Source organism: Geotrypetes seraphini, chromosome 7 (genome assembly GCF_902459505.1).
Source record: "Geotrypetes seraphini chromosome 7, aGeoSer1.1, whole genome shotgun sequence".
NCBI classification, from domain to species: domain Eukaryota; kingdom Metazoa; phylum Chordata; class Amphibia; order Gymnophiona; family Dermophiidae; genus Geotrypetes; species Geotrypetes seraphini.
In genome coordinates, this window is record NC_047090.1 from 68,881,994 (window position 1) to 68,901,638 (window position 19,645).

The window sequence follows — 19,645 nt, forward strand, 5'->3', positions numbered from 1 at the left end:
CATATTCTCATATGGCGCTTGAAATTAAGAAAATTGTTAAATCTCATTGGCACATTCTTCAATATCATCCTAGCTTAGCAAAGTTACCTATTTTTGCTTACTCCAGGGGACGTAACCTCTTCTCATTTTTTAAGCAGGGATCATGATCAACAAGTAAGCCCTATGGGACATTATCCATGTGGGAGATGTAGTGTGTGTTCTCATACTACAGTAACACGGGAGATTGTGCACCCGCGATTGCACAAAACCCACATTCTCAAATATTAAACAAATTGTGCTTCAGAGGGAGTTGTTTACATAATCACATGCCATTGCAAATTGTTCTACATTGGTCATACAACAAGATCTGTCAGGGTATGGATCATTGAACATCTTAGCAAGATCCGTAGGGGAGATATAGGGGCTCCCTTGTCACAACATTGGCATACCCTGTCACACACTTTAGATGATCTCAAGTTCATAGTTTTGGAAGCAACAAGGCTGAAGAGAGGGGGGAAACATGTCAGCCTTTTTATGAAAGAAAGAGCAATCGTGGATATACCATTGGCAAACGGTAACACCCACCAGGTTAAACCGAGAGATTGAATGATGGGCATTTCTCCACAAATGAATGACAGTTCAGGCACTGATAAACCGGGACTACAGCTGAAAGATACATCATTTTGAACCGGAAATTGGAGAGGTCAAGAGAGTTACAGAAGGTATCCACCAACAGCACCTTAAATATGTATGAAATCCAGTGTCATTTAACAAGTAATAAAAGGTTTTTTTACTTTTTTCTTCAGTGTGCAGCTCTTCTTCTGAATGATAATCATCTTCAAGCGGGTTCTCTGAAGAAGCCTATTGGTGAAACACGTAAGATCTCGCCAGACCCCGCCACAGTGAGAATACTTTTGTTACCAATGTGATTTGGAAAATGAGCTAAATACAAATACTTTTTTCAAAGAATTATAAAATATTGCAAGAAATTTTGAAGAAACTTATATATATTCCTTTGAAGACATGTTAAAATTATTCAAAATAACTTTATATAAAATCAGGATGGAGCAATGATAGACATATTGAATCACATTACAGGGTGTTTTCCCTTGTTCGTGATTTTCACACCAGCTAAAGCTGAGCTCCTCTTGTAAATTAATAACGTTTTTCTATTCAGTTATTGAGTGCCCCTTGCTTTTTTGTTTGATTAATTCGTGCAATTGAAGCAGGCCATTCAGGCAGGGTTCCCAGAATGGAAAATCTTAATGATAAGTACAGTTTGCCTTTCTTGTGTTTTCAGGTGGACTTTCTGGGACACCACTCTGCTCAGTGGTATAAATTGATATCTGGATTTATGAATAAAAAAACTAAAACTGGTCTTCGGGACATTTGGAGCATTGAGATTAAGCATCAAATTACTGCATCTCAATGGCCACGAATTTGGTCTTGGAGGATGAGATGTACAGTGTCTGCATCTATGAGACAAACTTGTTTTTTTCTGTTACATAGAGCATTCTGGACCCCGGTGCATTTACAAAAATTAGATTGTCCTAAATCTAATAGATGTTGGCACTGTCATCTTGAAGCTGGGACAGTAGATCATTTATTGTTTTATTGTCCTTTAATATATTGTTTTTGGAAATCTATTTGGGGGTCAAATTAATAATTTGCTTGAGAATACGGTAGCGCTCTCATATGATATGATATTATTTGGCACATCTATGAGGGCAAAGAGTCAAATATCTGTTAAAAATAATAAACTTTTACTCATAATGACAGGAGTTGACATTCAACATATTACAAGGAATTGGAAAAATTATGATAGATTAAGTTATAGTTTTTGGTGGAATTCATTGTGTCATATTTTCAAAATGGTAAGAGTATTTTTTTGTAAATCTTTATTCATTTTCATATCTTACAACAAGTGTATAATAATCAATCAGAAAAATTTTTAAACAATTCACTTGAAAATCTTACTTAAAACATTAGAGATCCCAGGGCTGGAAAACTGTACCCAGGATACCCAGAAAGAAGGCCTGGAAAAGAGGAGAGAAGACACCCATGCAAACACAGAAAAAACCGAAGATGAGGTAGGAGACATCCGCACACCAGGAGGAAGAGAGAGAACGCAGGAAGACGTCCCCCCATCTGAAGAGCCGAAAACAATTTCAAGAGTAGCACTGGAGGAAGAGGACTGGCCCTATACCATAGACGTGGACTTACGACCCCCAAGAAACCCCCGAATAAAGAAGATGGGGATCATCGTAGGGGACTCCATTATACGTCACGTGGACAGCCACACTGCAGGAGGAAGAGAGGACAGAGTCGTCACCTGTCTGCCTGGAGCAAGAGTGAAGGACGTGGCCAACAGGATCTCCAGGATCATAGACAGCACAAGGGGAGAGGATACTGCTGTGCTCATCCACGTGGGAACAAATGATGTGAGCGGACGGAAGTATGACAGGGAAAAGATGAAGGGCCAGCTCCGCTCACTTGGAAGACAGCTGAAGATCAGGGAGGTGAAGGTGGCCTTCTCCGAGATCCTCCCAGGACCAAGAGCGGATGGAAAGAGACAAGGGGAATTGCAAGCTATTAACGCCTGGATGAGACGATGGTGCGAAGAAGAAGGCTTTGACTTTGTGCGCAACTGGACGGCGTTCTGGGGAAAAAGCAAGTACTACAGAAATGATGGACTACACCTCAACAAGGAAGGAGCAAGAGTTTTGGCAGGCAACATGAAGAAGGCCATCGAGAAGGCTTTAAACTAACAAATAAGGGAAAGCCGACAGTCGACCACCAGTCGATGGCACGGACGACAGGATGCCCCGATGAAGGAGCCATGGGCTACTACTCATACACAGGAGGGGACGACCTGACAGCAAATAAGGAAGACAAGGCAGGAAGGGACAACTCAGACACAGGAGGGGATGACCGCACAGCAAACAAGGGAGACAACACTGGAGCAGTTAGGGATAACGTGAAAGAAACAGTAGGGACAGCAAAGAGTAGAAAGTCCAAAAAGGTAACACGAAGAGAACTCAAATGTATGTATACGAATGCTAGAAGTCTAGGAAACAAAATGGGGGAACTAGAGACAATAGCAAGACATGATAAGTTGGAAATCATTGGCATAACAGAAACATGGTGGAATGAAGAAAACAAATGGGACACCGTACTACAGGGATACAAACTATATAGAAGAGATCGAGTAGGGCAGAAAGGTGGAGGTATTGCCCTATATGTTCAGGAAGGAATAGAATCTGTTGAAGTGGCTACGACGGAAACGAAAGAGAAGCTAGAGTCCCTCTGGGTCAAGATTCCTGGCCAAAACAGCGCAGACACGAAAATTGGCCTTTACTATCGTCCCCCAGGACAGGCGGAGGAAACTGACTCAGAAATGATAGAGGAAATCAAACAAGAATGCAAGACGGGCAATGTAATAATATTGGGAGACTTCAATTTCCCGAGGATAGACTGGAAACTAGGATCCTCCAACTGCGGCAAGGAGGCCAAGTTCCTGGAGGTGCTAGGGGATTGCTTCCTGGAACAAATGGTAAAAGAGCCGACAAGAGGCAACGCCACCCTGGACTTGGTACTAAATGGCCTCACGGGACCGACAAAAGAAGTAGAAGTTACGGTACCGCTGGGGACGAGCGATCACAATGTGATCAACTTTAAGCTTGACATCGGGAATAGAAAACGTGCCAAAACCTTAACCAAAACCTTTAACTTTAAAAAGGGCAAATACGATCGCATGAGAGCCATGGTGAAACAACGACTCAAGAAAAAGGTGGACAAACTTGAAACGGTAGACCAGGCATGGTCCCTACTGAAAAATACTATCACAGAAGCACAAAATCTCCACATTCCAAGGATCTCCAAAGAGGGGAGAACAAAAGGTAAGGGAGAACCGGCATGGCTTACCAGACAGGTGAGGGTAGCCATAAAAGAAAAGAAGGACTCTTTCAAAAAATGGAAACACATGAAAACAATCGAAGCATGGAAAATACATAAAGATGATCAAAAGAAATGTCACAAGGCGGTGAGGGATGCCAAAAAGGACTATGAGGAAAAAATAGCGCAAGAAGCCAAAAACTTCAAACCCTTCTTTAGATACGTGAAAGGGAAAAAACCCGCAAAAGAGGCGGTGGGACCCCTGGACGACCAGGGAAGAAAAGGGTACATCAAGGAAGATAAACAAATTGCTGACAAACTAAATTCCTTCTTTGCGTCCGTCTTTACGGAGGAGGATACCGCTAAAATACCAGAAGCAGTGAAAGTGTTTAGTGGAGTAATAGAAGACAGCCTCACCACAGTTGAAGTGGAGTTGGACCAGATATACTACCAGATCGACAAACTTAAAAGTGACAAATCCCCTGGACCGGATGGAATTCACCCGAGAGTTTTAAAGGAATTGAAGGTTGAAATCGGAGAGCTATTGCAAAAACTTGCCAATCTGACAATCAGAACTGGACAGATACCAGAGGACTGGAAGATAGCGAATGTCACGCCAATTTTCAAAAAAGGATCGAGAGGGGAACCGGGCAACTACAGACCTGTGAGTCTTACGTCTGTCCCTGGAAAGATGATTGAAGCACTGATCAAGGATAGCATAGTCCGGCACCTAGATACACACGACTTGATGAAACCCAGTCAACATGGGTTCAGGAAAGGGAAATCATGTTTAACGAATTTACTTCAATTTTTCGAGACCGTGAACAAGCAAATTGATAGTGGAATGCCGGTGGACATAATATATTTGGACTTCCAGAAAGCATTCGACAAAGTTCCACATGAAAGGCTTCTCAGGAAACTACAAAGCCATGGAATAGAGGGAGATATACAAAGGTGGAGAGGCAAATGGTTGGAAAACAGAAAGCAGAGAGTGGGCATAAATGGGAAGTTCTCAGACTGGGAGAAAGTGACTAGTGGTGTGCCCCAGGGCTCAGTGCTTGGGCCAATCCTATTTAATATTTATATCAATGACCTGGAAGACGGAATATCCAGTGAGATCATTAAGTTTGCAGACGACACAAAGCTATGCCGGGCAATCAGATCGCAGGAGGATAGCGAGGAACTCCAGAGCGACTTGTATCAGTTAGAGAAATGGGCAGAGCAATGGCAGATGAAGTTCAACGTGGAGAAATGCAAAGTAATGCATTTAGGTAGTAAGAATAAGGAATACGAGTATAGAATGTCAGGCGCAACTCTGGGTAAGAGCAAACAAGAAAAGGACCTGGGTGTACTGATAGATAGGACCCTGAAGCCGTCGGCACAATGCGCGGCAGCGGCAAAGAAAGCAAACAGAATGTTAGGCATGATAAAGAAAGGAATCACGAGTAGATCGGAGAAAGTCATAATGCCGCTTTATAGAGCAATGGTCAGACCACACTTGGAATACTGTGTCCAACATTGGTCTCCCAACCTAAAGAAGGATATAAAACTGTTGGAGAGGGTGCAGAGACGAGCAACGAGGTTAATAAGAGGTATGGAGAACTTGGAATATGAGGAACGACTCAAGAAACTGGGACTGTTCTCCCTTGAGAAGAGGAGGCTGCGAGGGGACATGATCGAGACGTTCAAAATGCTGAAAGGCATCGATAAAATAGAGCAGGAAAATAAATTATTTACATTGTTCAACGCGACACGGACAAGAGGACATGGTTTGAAGCTAAGGGGGGACAAGTCCGGGACAAATGTCAGGAAGTACTGTTTTACGCAGCGAGTGGTAGACGCCTGGAATGCTCTCCCAAAGGAGGTTATTAAGGAATCCACTGTGCTGGGATTCAAAGGCAAATTAGATGCACATCTCCTTATGAGAGGCATAGAGGGATATGGGTGACTAAAACTACATCAGGTGTATATCTGACTGGGCCTCCGCGTGTGCGGATCGCCGGACTCGATGGACCATGGGTCTGATCCGGAGATGGCAGTTCTTATGTTCTTATTAAAGTATAAAATAATCCCTTCCCACCCACCCCATGGAAAGAGTATTAGCCATTCAGCAAGGATGTTTTAAAAAATTTAATGTTTGGGAGCCATTAACAAAATATTGTATGGACTGATTATAATTAATAATTTATTTTTCCTCTTTTGTTTATTAAAGTATAGGGGGGGAGGGAGGGTTTATTTTAATGACATCTTGAATTAAGATATTATTATAATGGGGAGAGGGAGGAAATGTGTCATGTATAATCTTTGCTAGATTAATAAGTGATATTAAAGTGTATTTGATTGTAATTTGTTACACTTGTTGACAGTTTTAAAATGAATAAAGAATTAAAAAAAAATCAAATAGGAAAGTCACAAACATACACTCAACCCCCCAAAAAAACAAACAAATAAACAAACAAAAAAAAACCCAGAACTCTGTGTTCAAAGAACTCAAATGAACCCACTAAGCCCACCACATAAAATACTAGGAGTAAGCTACTTCAAAAAAAAAATTTAGTCTTAAGTGTTTTTTTAAAGGCAGGAAATGTCAGATTTGGAACATGGAAGATTGTTCCAAAGTTTGGGGCAGAGAAAAAGAATGCAGATTCATAGTAAGCTTTTGTTGGAGGCGGAATAGTGAGGCGATGGGCATCTAATGGTTGAAGGGATTGTGTAGGCATATACGCAATAATTAAATTTCAAAGATAAGATGGAATGTTTGTGTGAAAAGCTTTATGTGTGATGCAGAGGTACTTAAATCGAATCTGGTAGTGAATGGGGAGTCAGTGTTATTATCTCAGTAATGGAGAACAATGGTCAAAATGATTGGCATGTTGCAGTTGTACTCAGCCCTAGTAAGTTTTCACTGAGGCTAATTTATGAACATAACTCTAAGTTAGAAGCATAAATTCTTTAACTATTGGATCCTATGTTTATAGAATAGGGGGCTCATAATCAAAATGGAAATACATCTGAAAACTGGCCTAAATCGGCACTTGGATGATCTGTAAGACAAGTCGTCCAAGTGCCGATAATCGAACCAGTTTTTACATGTATCTCAAAATTATTTCAGTGCTGATGTACGCCCAGAGCTAAAAGGAGCATTTTAGGAGGAGTGGTGAGGGTGGGATCTGGATGGGATGTGGGCCAGCCTAGACTTAGTCGTACTGCAAGTATAACCGAAAGTATAACAAGACTGCCTAGACAGAAATTATGCGTTGTGACTTAGGCCATGTAAAACCAGGTCAAAGTGCTCAGAAGATCTCCAAAGTGAGCAGATAACCACTGTAGACATTAAGTACAGACCCCCACACACTCCCCCAGTGATCACTGACCCCCCTCCACCTCCATAAAAAAACAGAATAAAAAATTTACATATCTGCCTCCAGAACAGCAGCAGCTGGCATAGGAAAGCCTAGTAGAGCAGCACAGAGGTGGCTTAAGTAGTCTGGGGGTGGGCTAGTGACCCATAGAGAGAAGGACCCAGGCCCATAAGCTACTCTAACAACTGCATTCATGGTGAAACAAGTGCACCTGCTATACTGCCATATAGATGCCACCTGCAGCCAAAAGGGCTACTGGGGTTGTAGACAGGTGGGTCTAGTAGGTTTTGGGGGTATTTGGGGGGGGGGGGCTCACCATGACCTATAAGGAAATTGTGGTGAAAAGTTTATATTGCACACTTTTTGTGAAGTTCGCAGCAGTGCCCTGTAAGGTGCCCCACTACTGTGTTGCCATGTCTGGGTGTCCAGTCCATCACTTTGCTGGCCCCTCCCACGTCCAAAAGGTCTTGTTCTAGGTGTTTTTGACTTGGACGATTTTTTGGACGAGAATGGGGTATAAAGATAGATGACTTAGCAGTCTGGCCGATCAAACGGTTGGACATATAATTGGCTGATTTTTTTGAAAAAAAAAAAAAAAAAAAATTTTGGAGTATTTTTCGAGAATGGACTTTAGACACTGCCAACTTTGGGCGACTAGCGACTTAGGCCCAAAACGAACAGACGTATCTTTTGATTATGCACCTCTAAGGGTATGGTAATGGGGCATTCACACTGATAAGACCATGATTGTAACTGTGTATATAGGGAGTCCCCGGGTTAAGAATGAGTTACGTTTTTAATGCTATTAAGTCAGTCTTTCCAAGATTGAACTATAATTTTTGGTGGAACTCAGTTTGCCATATATATAAGATGGAGCGTACATTTGCAACACAAAAAGGATATATGGATAAGTTCAAGAGGATTTGGAGACCATTAACAGATTTTTGCAAAGACTGATTTTAATTTTTTCCCATAATAAGATAATGGTTAAAGAAGGGAGGGAGGGAAGGGGTAAGGAATTTATTCTCTTTATTTTACATTATAAATAATATATTATAATGAATGATAGTCTTATGTGAAATTAAAGTAATAAAGGGAGGGAAAAGGGTTCATAATTAAATAATAATTGATAAATTTATTACAATATATATGTTATATAAATTCATAAGAAGAATAATATAAAATATGGTTTATATAAAGCACATTATAGAGATATCAAGTGTATTGTTAAGATAATTGTATGGAAAATTTATAACACTTGTTGGTATATGAAAAAATCAATAAAAAACTTTATGAGAAAAAGCTATTAAGTCAGATTTGTATGTAACTCAGAACTTGTAGATTTTAAGATTCTTGCTGCTTTCCTTTGCTCCCAGCTGACAGAAGGGCCAATTGTCCCATACCATTGTTCCCTCTTAAGGTATAGCAAGCACAACCACACACAGTTCTTAATGTGGCCATGCATCCTTTCTGAATCTTCTACAAGAAAACTGTAGGAGTCTAGGCCACTGGAAATACTGCTCAGTGAAATCAAATAAAGCCATAACCGCGTTCTTAAGTATGAGTCGTACTTAAGTCGGATGTCTATAACTCCAGGACTGCCTATATCAACAAATCATAATACTGACATTTTGCTGTTAAACCAGCAATGTCCAATAAGAAAGAATGGTAGGAGATCTTCATGTACTCTAGATTTCTGTCTGTTAAACCCTAATTCACTTGTGCAGACTAAGTTCCAAAAACTTAGTCTGCACAAAAAACTCAGAAACTTAGTAACATCAATAGTTTTTATTTATGGTGTACCAGATTTGTTTTTTAATTCCTTAAAGACAACACTAGATGTTCCATTTATAGAAGTTTATATTTTGCAATATCAGAAAAATACATTTGAAAAGGTAAAACAATTGGAAAACAGCATTATGATATCATTAAAAGAACATACATAATGGCTATCACACAATCATAACTCTTATTCAGTATTCAAAAGGAGGGATGAAGACCCAATGTACCACAGTGAAATTAATCCAACGATGAAAGCAAAGAGACTATGGATACTGATATTCTGAGACAATTTTATTATACTCTTATATTTTTAAACCATGAAATTACAAATATAGTATTTCGGCAACATGCCTTCCTCAGGGGTCCAATCGATCTCAGTTATAAAAAAAAAAAAAAAAAAAAGAGATGGACTGATACCAGTCTGTCTTTAAACATATGGTGAGGATCAATGCAGACAAGCCAAAATAACGCAAAAAGACTCTTCCAAAATAACGCAAGCAGACTGTTCCAGTGAAACTTCATCCTGGGACAATAGTGGCATGGAATCAGAATTTCCATCCTCTCAGTCTACGTCAGACTGAACCTCCTGGTCCAAACCTGTGTTCTCAATTTGCAAGGACGCCTGTTGAGTGGAGCTCCCCTGCTCCACCACCTTTGGTGCACTGCAAGCAGATGCTGAGGACCCTTGGCAGTTCAAAAAAGGCATTCTATATAAGGCTTACAAACCCCAGGGAAGCCTTGTACTGGGGTTCTCGAGGACCCTGGCAGGGACCTCCTGCCAGTCCTCCCGGGCTCCTCGGCCACCATGCGCCTGCACTTGGCCTCTTCAGAGGGCTATGGAAATGGTATTTTCCCCTGAGAATGCACCTCTTGCAGATCCCCAGTCCTTGAAGACTTGGAGAAGGCTGAGCCTAAGGCTCCCTCCCCTCTCCCGCACATCCACTGCACACGGGACATGAATGCTCCTCGGCTGGCCATCCATCACCAAACTGCCATGATATAAGAGTAAAAAGATCTGAGGAGGCCAAGGGTTTTGAGGCAGATGGAGTCTTTAGAAATAAAGGATAATTTAAAATCCAAGATGGTCACCACCAGGAAAATCGCACCAAAATCTGCCCGTGGAGACCTCCCTGATGGATAAAAAAGCACAAGGAAAGGGGTTTTAGAGGAGGGGGACCTAAGCTCTGGTTGCAGAAACCTTTAAAATCAACCTTGAAGACCCCCCTCCCCCTGATTTTCCCCATAGGCTATAATAGCCTTACTCACTGTGCCATGTGGTGTCTGCCTGCTTCTTCATAGGAGCTCAGCTGGAACAAATGGATAAGAGCTCTTCCTTACAGATTTGCTGGATGTACCTGGTCTTCAGCCTGTCAGTCAGACTGAGGTAGGAACCTAAAACCCTGGAAAACCTTGTCGGGAAAGAGGGGAGGACCACGTAGTCAGCCCACTATAAATCTGGCCGAGCCAAGAAGGAGCCCAAACAGCCTTTGCTCAAGTTCCCGACTAAATCAGGGATGCAAGCAGCTACAGTGGTGCCTCGCATAAAGAACGCCTCGCACAGCGAACGCTGCACACAACGAACTTCATTTCATGATTCATACAACGAACTTCGTTTCACACAACGAAGTCGCCCGAGCTTCCACGATCGCTGCCGATGTATTGCATCCTTCCGCGCAGGCACTGCAGGCAGTCGTTAGTCACTGCGCTTAACTTAAGCACGTATCGCGGCAATCGTTCTTCATTACGAATTAAATCACGCACGCACGCACGTATCACGGCAGTCATCCTTTTAAGATAAACTCAATATTTTTTATATATCATGGCTTCTAAAAAAAGCAGGAAGGTGATTTCTGTTGAAATGAAACGGGAAATAATTAGAAGGAGTGAATGTGGGGTAAAACAGTGTGACCTCGTCAAAGAGTTTGGCCTCAGCAAGACCACCATTTTCACCATTTTGACAAATTTATCTTTTTTTATGTCATCTTAGCATATTTTATGCTGCAGAACGAATAATTTTTTTTAACATGTATTGTTATGGGAAAACACGTTTCACATAACGAACTTTTCGCATAACAAACTTGCTCCTGGAACGAATTAAGTTCGTTGTGTGAGGCACCACTGTATTATAAAAAATACCAGCAAGCTGGCTAGCTAGATGTCCCTGAGAAGCTGATCCTGCATGCAGCAGACTACCACAACATGCTTCAATGTCTTATCCCAGGCAGAAGTACCAACAACTGGAAACCTCAAGGCACTGAGTCTCCAAACAAATATTGAGAAAAAATACCCGAAAATAACAAAACCATACAGCAGATCAGAAATATTTCTTAGCAACTTGCTTGAAGAAAACAAACTGAGGGGATATGAGCAGCTTCCTGGGAAGGAGGTAGAGTTGAAAACTTGACTGACAGTTTTCTGCAAGCAACTTGCGGTTTCAGATACAAGACCCTATGGTTAAGGACCACTACTACTACTACTATTTAACACTTTTATAGCAATAGGCACTTTGCACTAGAATTACTCTTCACCCTCTTACCTTTTCAGATTTGATATATTATTTCTGGCTACAAATCTTGCAAATGGGATCTGAAAAGTAAACATACATTTAGAATATGATATATACATAATACTATAGAAAATAAAAACATGCCATATTGTGTCAAGAGTTTGCTAACTTGTGCTACAACTCAAGGGAAAATTAAGGTTAATCAACATTAAGAAGAAATTTTGTTTTATCTACTTCTAAAACCCAAGTTTATTTGTTTTCAGAGAATGTAATTTAAGGATGGCCCTTTTACTTTAGACATTTTTTACTTATGTGCATGACGGAAGATTGTATGTGATGATCTTAAGGTGGCAGCGAAAGCTAGAAGGACGCTAGGTTGCATAGGGAGAGGTATGGCTAGTAGGAAAAAGGAGGTATTGATGCCTCTGTATAAGACTGGTGAGACCTCATTTAGAATATTGTGTACAATTCTGGAGGCCGCACCTTCAAAAAGATTTAAAAAGGATGGAGTCGGTCCAGAGGAAGGCTACTAAAATAAGGCGTATGGGGACAGACTTAAAGATCTCAATCTGTATACTTTGGAGGAAAGGCGGGAGAGGGGATAGAGTCATTTAAATACCTACATAATATAAATGTGCATGAGTCAAATCTCTTTCATTTGAAAGGAAACGCTGAAATGAGAAGGCATAGGATGAAGTTAAGAAGTGATAGGCTCCGGAGTAATTTGAGGAAATACTTTTTTACAGAAAGGGTGGTAGATGCGTGGAACAGTCTCCCGGAAGAGGGGTGGAAACAGAGACTGTGTCTGAATACAAAAGGTCCTGGGATAGGCACGTGGGTCTCTCAGAGAAAGAGATGATGGTTACTGTGGATTGGCAGACTAGATGGGCCATTTGGCCTTTATCTGTGGTCATGTTTTTAATTGTAAATTGCTTTGAATTAATGATATTACGATACATCAAAATTTTAATAAAACTTGAAACCTGATGTTTCTATGAATAACAGGCTAAGTAATGGCTAAGAGTTAGTTTAGTTTTCTTAATATATCGCTCTTTCATCCAATAAACAAGCAAAGTGGTTTACAAAAAAATAAGTCCTCAAATTTACTTTAAAGTAGGGCTTAGAGGCATCTGATGTCAAAAAACCATGGAGGGCATTTCACAAGAGAAGAACAACATAACTAAAAGCTGCATATTATGTAGCTTCCAGATGGATTGACATAGGGCCTGGGAGGGCTAGTTGATTCATATACTGTGAGCGAAGGCGGCGGCTGTGGGAAAAGGAACAAGAATAGTAGGAAGGTGTACTCGAATAGTGTCTCGTAAACCAGCAGTTGAATCTTGCAACAGATTCAGAAGGCAATTGGCAGCCATGGAGAGCAATAAGAAATGGAGTAACGACATGGTTGTTATCTACTTGCCTTGATCAGTAGTTTGCCAGCAGTGTTCTGAATTAACTATAGCTGTTGAACAAGAATCAGATTAATGCCACAGCAGAGAGCACTGCAATAGTCGATGTAGTTAAGAAGGGCAAAAACAAGAATGTGCAAGTTTGTAAAGCTGAAGGCAGCTCAGACTGCATGCATTTGCACAGGGCAAAGAATGAAGATTTCACAAGAGCGGGACTTGATAGTTAAATGTCAAGAATGAGTCAAGGGGGGAAAAGCTGTAATGGTAAGGCATCATGCAGAATTCAAGTGTGGATTCTAGCCCTGCCCCCTTGCCATCTGCACACAGTGTGGACTTACATGTGTAAATCCCAGTTTTCAAAAATCAGGTTTTCTATAAGTATTTGAGATACAAGTGCAGATGTCAGTATGAGGAAACGTAAATGGCAAATGGGGCTTCTAAAATAACTATTTTAGGGGCCCTTTTACTAAAGCTTAGTGTGTGCTATGTGCGGCACATCCTATTTTATATCTATGGGCCACAAGGCACTTAGCATAATGTAATGTAATATTAGCGTGCACCAAGCTTTAGCAAAAGAGGGTAACTTAACTTTTTAAACCTGTCTTCATAAGGGAGCTTTTCCATCTCTACCATTTTTGATGTCCCTCTTTGTACCATTCATTCTGAGAGAACATGAGCTAAGGAAAGATTAGGTTCTTACCTCGATAATCTTCTTTCTTGTAGATGTGTTCTGAACACTAGGATTATCCATCTGAACCCACAAGTTGCTTGCAGAATGATGTCACTCATCTTTCAAATCCGTCTCCTTCCCAGATTGCTTTTGTACAAACTGAGGAGGGCAGGAGCAGCTATCAAGCATCACTGTAATGGAAGACATAACCAGAAGGAGAGGAACAGGAAAACTCCTCAACACTACCATTCTGTTCTGCTCTGTAACAATAATAATAAGAAATCTAGCAATATCAAAAGATAACTTGATCAACTGATCTGAACCGCTAACGGAGACCAGAGACATCTTCACTCAGGATCATGAGTAATCTTTGTTCTCATGAGCATGCTGATAAGGAATGTTACAAGATATTATTAAGGAAGCCAAGGCTAAAGATGGCCCTATTGGTATTATGCTTAAGCGCTATGGTAAGGAGGTGCCAATTCCCTCAGTGGCATCGGATCACTGAAACTGTAAAGAGGCTGCAGTTCCCGGTGTACGGAACCTTTTCTGTCTTATTTAGCCTCACAACTGCTCTCTGAGCACCACACCAGGGACTGGAACAGTAATGATTGGCAGGCATTCTGTTGGTGGTCAGAGAATGCCCTGAGTTCTGAGAGAGAACGTATTGCATCCCAGCACAAGGCTGAGGAGAACAGGTTCAGCAGCTTATGCAGAACAACAGGTTCAGCAGCTTATGCAGTCTTTAAGTGGAAAATCTAAACATGATGTAGAGCAGGCTTCACTTCCACCTCTGGCAGTGCCCACAGCCCCTCCGTCATATGAGGAGGAGGCCTATATTGTTAATGTAACACTGACGCAGATGTTGGAACTGATGCCAGGAAATCAGCCACCTCCGGCTGTCTCTGAGTTATACAGTTCTGCCTCAGTTGATAAGTCTGGTAGTTCTAGTATGTCTGGTGTTACTGGTATCTCTAAGAGAGCCGATGACAGCTTTGTATTGTCTGCCCTGAAAGAGGAAATCAAGCAGAAGGCAGGAGGGCTGGACCCCTACCGACAGTCATACGCTTCAGATCTAGACAGTGCTACAGTAGCCACTTTGCAGATGAGATTGGAGCCATTAGAGCAGGCAATTACAGCAAAAATTGACTAAAGAGGAGCTTATTATTGCCATAGGGGAAAAGTCACTTTTACTCCCCTTTAACGAACAAGGCCCTTATAAAAATTTAGACCGCAGTGTAGGAGATCTTAAAGCAATATATAATGTGTGTGTAACTTTACAAAGTAATAAAACACAGGTAGATATGCTTTGGAAGCAAATGGAAGCTTGTATGATTGAACTTTTACAAACTATCTTCTGACTATGATTTATGTAAAGAAATAGAGACTATTTCCTCCTCTCATAGTTATGATGTGCTAGGCATAATGGTGCCCTTATTAGATTGCGAGCTGCTCTGAATAAGGCGAGAGGAGAACAAGACAAGACGAATAGTTGATAGGAAGGAAAGAGATAGGTGCCATGTCCTCTTCTTCCACTACTCGTAGCAACAAACAGTATAAAATTGTTGAAGCTTTTCAGACACCATCAACTGGACTGTTCCCCTGAATACGTTCCTTTCTTCCCAAGGATGAATTACGCTGGTCCCTGTAAATTGGAGCCCTTCTGAAATATTTCAATTGGTGAAATCGTTCCCAAATTTTTGTGACAACCCTGTCCAATTTTTGGAGACTTGGAAACAGTTTTTTTTTTTTTTTTTTTTAAACTTATGTTTATTGAAAGTGAAAAAGGTTACAACCAGACGGTGTCATATTATCCAACCTTGGCAGATGTAACCAGCCCTCTAAAAGCATTGTTTGTTATTGATTCTGATTTTCTGAGAGTAACAAGCAATCCTGATAGAAACTGGAAATGCCCAGAGGATCCGGTTACAGATTATTCAGATGCAGGGCAGTTGCGCGATTATGTAGCATTAAGGAAACATTTAACTGAACATTTAGGAACCATATGAGAACCATGGGTGGATTGGTCCAGATTTATGTCTTTACGGCAGGAAAAGGGGGAAGATGTTACAGTCTTCCACACTCAGTGTGTCCAATCTTTTAAACATTTTTCTAGGCAAAATGGAGATAGCTTGGGCAGAGGTATGGTGGGTATGTTTGTAAATTGACTTTTACCCCTTATAAAGAAATGCTAGAAAATGCTATACTTGATTGGCCCACAAAAAAATGCTAATGTAATCCTTGTGGCCACACATAGCTGTGAATGCAGGTTCAAAGATAGGGAAGAAAAGGAGAAGCTGAAGAAAGAAAATCAAAAGCAAAGACTTTTAAACTTACGGATTTCTTCCCTATCAAGCACAGGACCAGGGCAGGTGAGGGGAAAGGAGAGAGGGAAACATGCAAGGAAGAAATCCAAATGCTGGAGGGAGGGGAGCTTACTATGTGTGAACAGCTAGGATATACTGTCACAACCCGGGGTCCCTGAAAAGCGCAGCGGACTACACGGGCCATGACAAAATACTAGTCTGGCATGTCCCCTTTGACTTGGGGTACCCTTAAGGCCTGGTAATTGCTATACCGTGGTCAAACCCCAGTATTTCAGGTAAGTATCTGTCTCCTTCAGCAAAAGAAGTATACTTCAACCAATATTCAAGTTTTAGAAATCTTTTACTGGCCATTGGCTGGTCTTTGAGCTTTGGGTTCAAGGAACACTTGCCTGCATAACAATTCCACTGTATAGTAGCATCAAACAAAAAGAAAATCAGCAGTGAAAATAAATACAGCTTTCCTTCCTGAAACTGGCAAACAGCCATCCCAGTTGTTACAACTGCTATGCTTTCAGGTTCTCAACCTCTTTATCAACACCATGCCAGGTGAAGACACCAGATACAGAATGGTAAGGCACACAAGCAATTTTAGACAGGCTCTTTCAACAAACTAGCAGCAATGGTCAGTTCAGAAATGACTTTTTCCCTTTTCACACACCCTTTGCACCAGGCAGCTTTTCTGTTCATGGAGTTCAAGCAAAGCAAAGGTTCAAACAAAAACCTCACACATTTAAAGTCCAAAAGATAGGCAGATACAAAAGGTCAGTTCTTAAACACAGGCGGCCACGGTGTTCAGGAAGATTTCTTAGCACAGCTGTTGCAATGCAAATCCACTAATTAGCTGCCACAGATTCAAATGTACTTCAGTACCAAAACCAAGCAAAAAGAAAAAGAAAAATGCAAAAAACAAATGTTTTTCATTTGGGCTAGTTTTGAAAAATAGCCCACAAATATTCAAGATCCTAAACAGGTAAGGTCTTTTCAGCACAAGCAACTTTCTTTCAAGATCAAATTGGGGGGGAGGGGGGGAGGAAGGGCGGGGGGGGTTGCGCTATATGTTAAAGAGAGAATTGAATCAAATAAAATAAACATTCTGCATGACATAGATAGCAGTGTGGAATCCTTATGGATACAAATTCCATGTGTGAAGAGAAGGAATATAAAAGGTTGTGTTGAGCAGACAGATGAAGAAATATTTTCAGAGATTAGGAAAGCTGGAGAAATGGGAAACACTATAATAATGGGTGATTTCAATTACCCCAACATTGACTGGTTAAATGTTACATCGGGGAGTGCTAGGGAGGTAAAATTCCTAGATGTCATAAATGACTGCTTCTTGGAGCAACTGGTCCGGGAACCGACAAGAGGGGGTGCCATTTTAGATTTGGTCCTTAGTGGAATGCAAGACATAGTATAGGAGTTAACTGTGTTGGGTCTGCTGGGAAACAGTGATCATATCATGATCAAATTTGAGCTGATATCGGGAGTAATGTTGCAAAAGAAATCTACTGTAGGGGTGTTTAATTTTCAAAAGGATGACTATGATAAAATGAGGAAAATGGTTAAAAAGCAGCTTAAAGGATCAGTTGCAAAGGTTAAGACTGTAAACCAGGAGTGGATTATTTAAAAATAATGTCATGGAAGCCCAGACCAGATGTATTCCACGTATCAGCAAAGGTGGAAAGAAGAGGAAACGAGAGCCGGTGTGGTTAAAAGGTGCAAACTCAAAGCCAGAAGTGGTGATCCAAAATTGGGGACCTCTGTACCTCCTATCCCCTCACACTGAATCACCGTGGCTGCTTCAAGGTCCTGGCAAACCCATGCTGGAGCATCTTAATATCTAAGTTCTGAATAGCTGGGCTCCAGAATCCAAAAAAAACTTGCAGGCTCTGCCCTCCACTTCCTCTCAATTTCTGCTTCCCCAGTGCAAGGCAATTGCAATACCATTAGGGTCAGAGCAGCCTCTAGTCAATCAGCAGTAAAGTTGATGTCCATATCATCAGAATAATAAGCTGCTGCTGGGTATCAGGGCTGGAACTGATTGTTAGCAGGGCCTTTGGAGTTTCAGTTGGATTGAATGCAGAGCGGAGAAAGAGGGAAAGACTCCTATTGCCCCCCCCTTTCTAATTAGCCTTCAGCTGCCTGTGAATCGTTTGGCCAGGGGTTTTCTAAATATGGCCAAGGCTAGTCTCAATTATGACCAAGGTACTTTACATTGCTCTATATTCTTGCTGCAGCGTACAAAAAGAGAGGAGGATCCATTTCAAATGTGCATGTTTCACTTTCAAAATCATATATAGTATTTTTGCTCCTCTTGTCCCTCTATCTTGGAATGCTTATAGATTCTCTCTTGCAAGAAGTACCCAAAAATTTAAGCTTTCTTTTCCTTCAGTAAAGGGAATAAAAGGAATTAAGAAATTTAGTCATTCTTTTGTCTTCAAATTAACACAACTATGGAATGAAATTCCTTTTATCTTAAGGGGTTCCGGTTCTTTTCAATTTTTTCGTAAAACTTTTGTTTGCTAAACATTTTGGAAACCATCTGCATTAATATTTCTCCTGACCTTGTTTCTTCTTTTTTTTGTATTTTTCTGAATCAATGTTAACCGAGTCGAGCTCCTTATTTGGTTGATGCCCTGATATAGAAATCTAAGTTTTAGTTTAGTTTAAAAGATATTCCAGCCAATGTATGAGTAAGTACCAGGGGCAAATACTGGATCCCTGAAAATACCTCCTATTAAAATTTGGGTAGATCCAGAATTGGCCCAACCCAGAATAAAGCAATACAATCTAAGCCAGAAGCCACTGAAGGCATACGATCAGTACAAGATCTTATTCATCAAGGGCTAATTTATCCAACTTCAATACAATGCAATACACCTTTCTTGCCTGTTCTTAAAGCTGATAATGTGACTTATCGTTTTGTGCAGGAGCTTTGGCCACTGAACCCAGAATGTGCTGCCGTTCCAGTAGTACCTGATGCACACTGCATTTGGACTTTGATTCCCTGTATTTCAGCTTATTTTTTTGTTGTAGATTTAAGCTCTGCCTTCTTTACTGTGGCTTTACATCCAAATTTTCAGAAATATTTCACATTGATATTTGATGGGGGTGTCAGCATATACGGAGGATGCTCACTCAAGGATTTACAGAATCCTCAAGCCATTTTAGCCAGGTGCTGAGAACTGCTTTACTGGGATTTGATCCTGTACCGTCCATCCTGGTACAGTATATTGATGATTTATTATTATGTGCCGATACTCTGGATGCCTGTAAGTGTGCCACTAAGGATTTGTTGTTGTATTTGTATCAGGTAAAGCTAAATAAGAGCAAATTATAATTCTGGAAAGATAGTGTTGTTTTCTTAGGGGTATGTCTTGTCTAAAGAGGGTAACCAAATACCATCCGAAAGGATCACTGCTATCCTCCCCATTACCAATTGCACAACCTTCACTACTATCAAAAAAAATGTACCATTTGGGGGATACTTCTGGTGATTGCCTCTGATCAATGTCCTGATTTTGTATCATCCCTTTGTGAGGGTTTGGAGCAACAATTTGGGCTTAAACGACAGTTACATGCACCATATCACCCTCAATCTTCTGGCCAGGTGGAGAGGGTGAATGCTCTGATAAAACAGCCGTTACGTGTCCTCAAGTCCGAGTGGGGAAAAGATTGGGTCCAATGCCTGCCCTTTGCTCTCATGGTACTCCACT

The 19,645-nt window shown here is 41.0% G+C and overlaps 1 protein-coding gene across 1 annotated transcript in view; it reads right to left on the reverse strand.

Moving 5' to 3' along the window:
* Positions 1-19,645, reverse strand: part of EIF2AK4 (eukaryotic translation initiation factor 2 alpha kinase 4) — a 271,684-nt gene that overhangs the window by 93,782 nt on the left and 158,257 nt on the right. Inside the window, exon 24 of the mRNA XM_033953235.1 lies at positions 11,554-11,603. Within this exon, the coding sequence (XP_033809126.1) occupies positions 11,554-11,603 (50 nt within the window). The remainder of the gene's footprint in view (positions 1-11,553; positions 11,604-19,645) is intronic.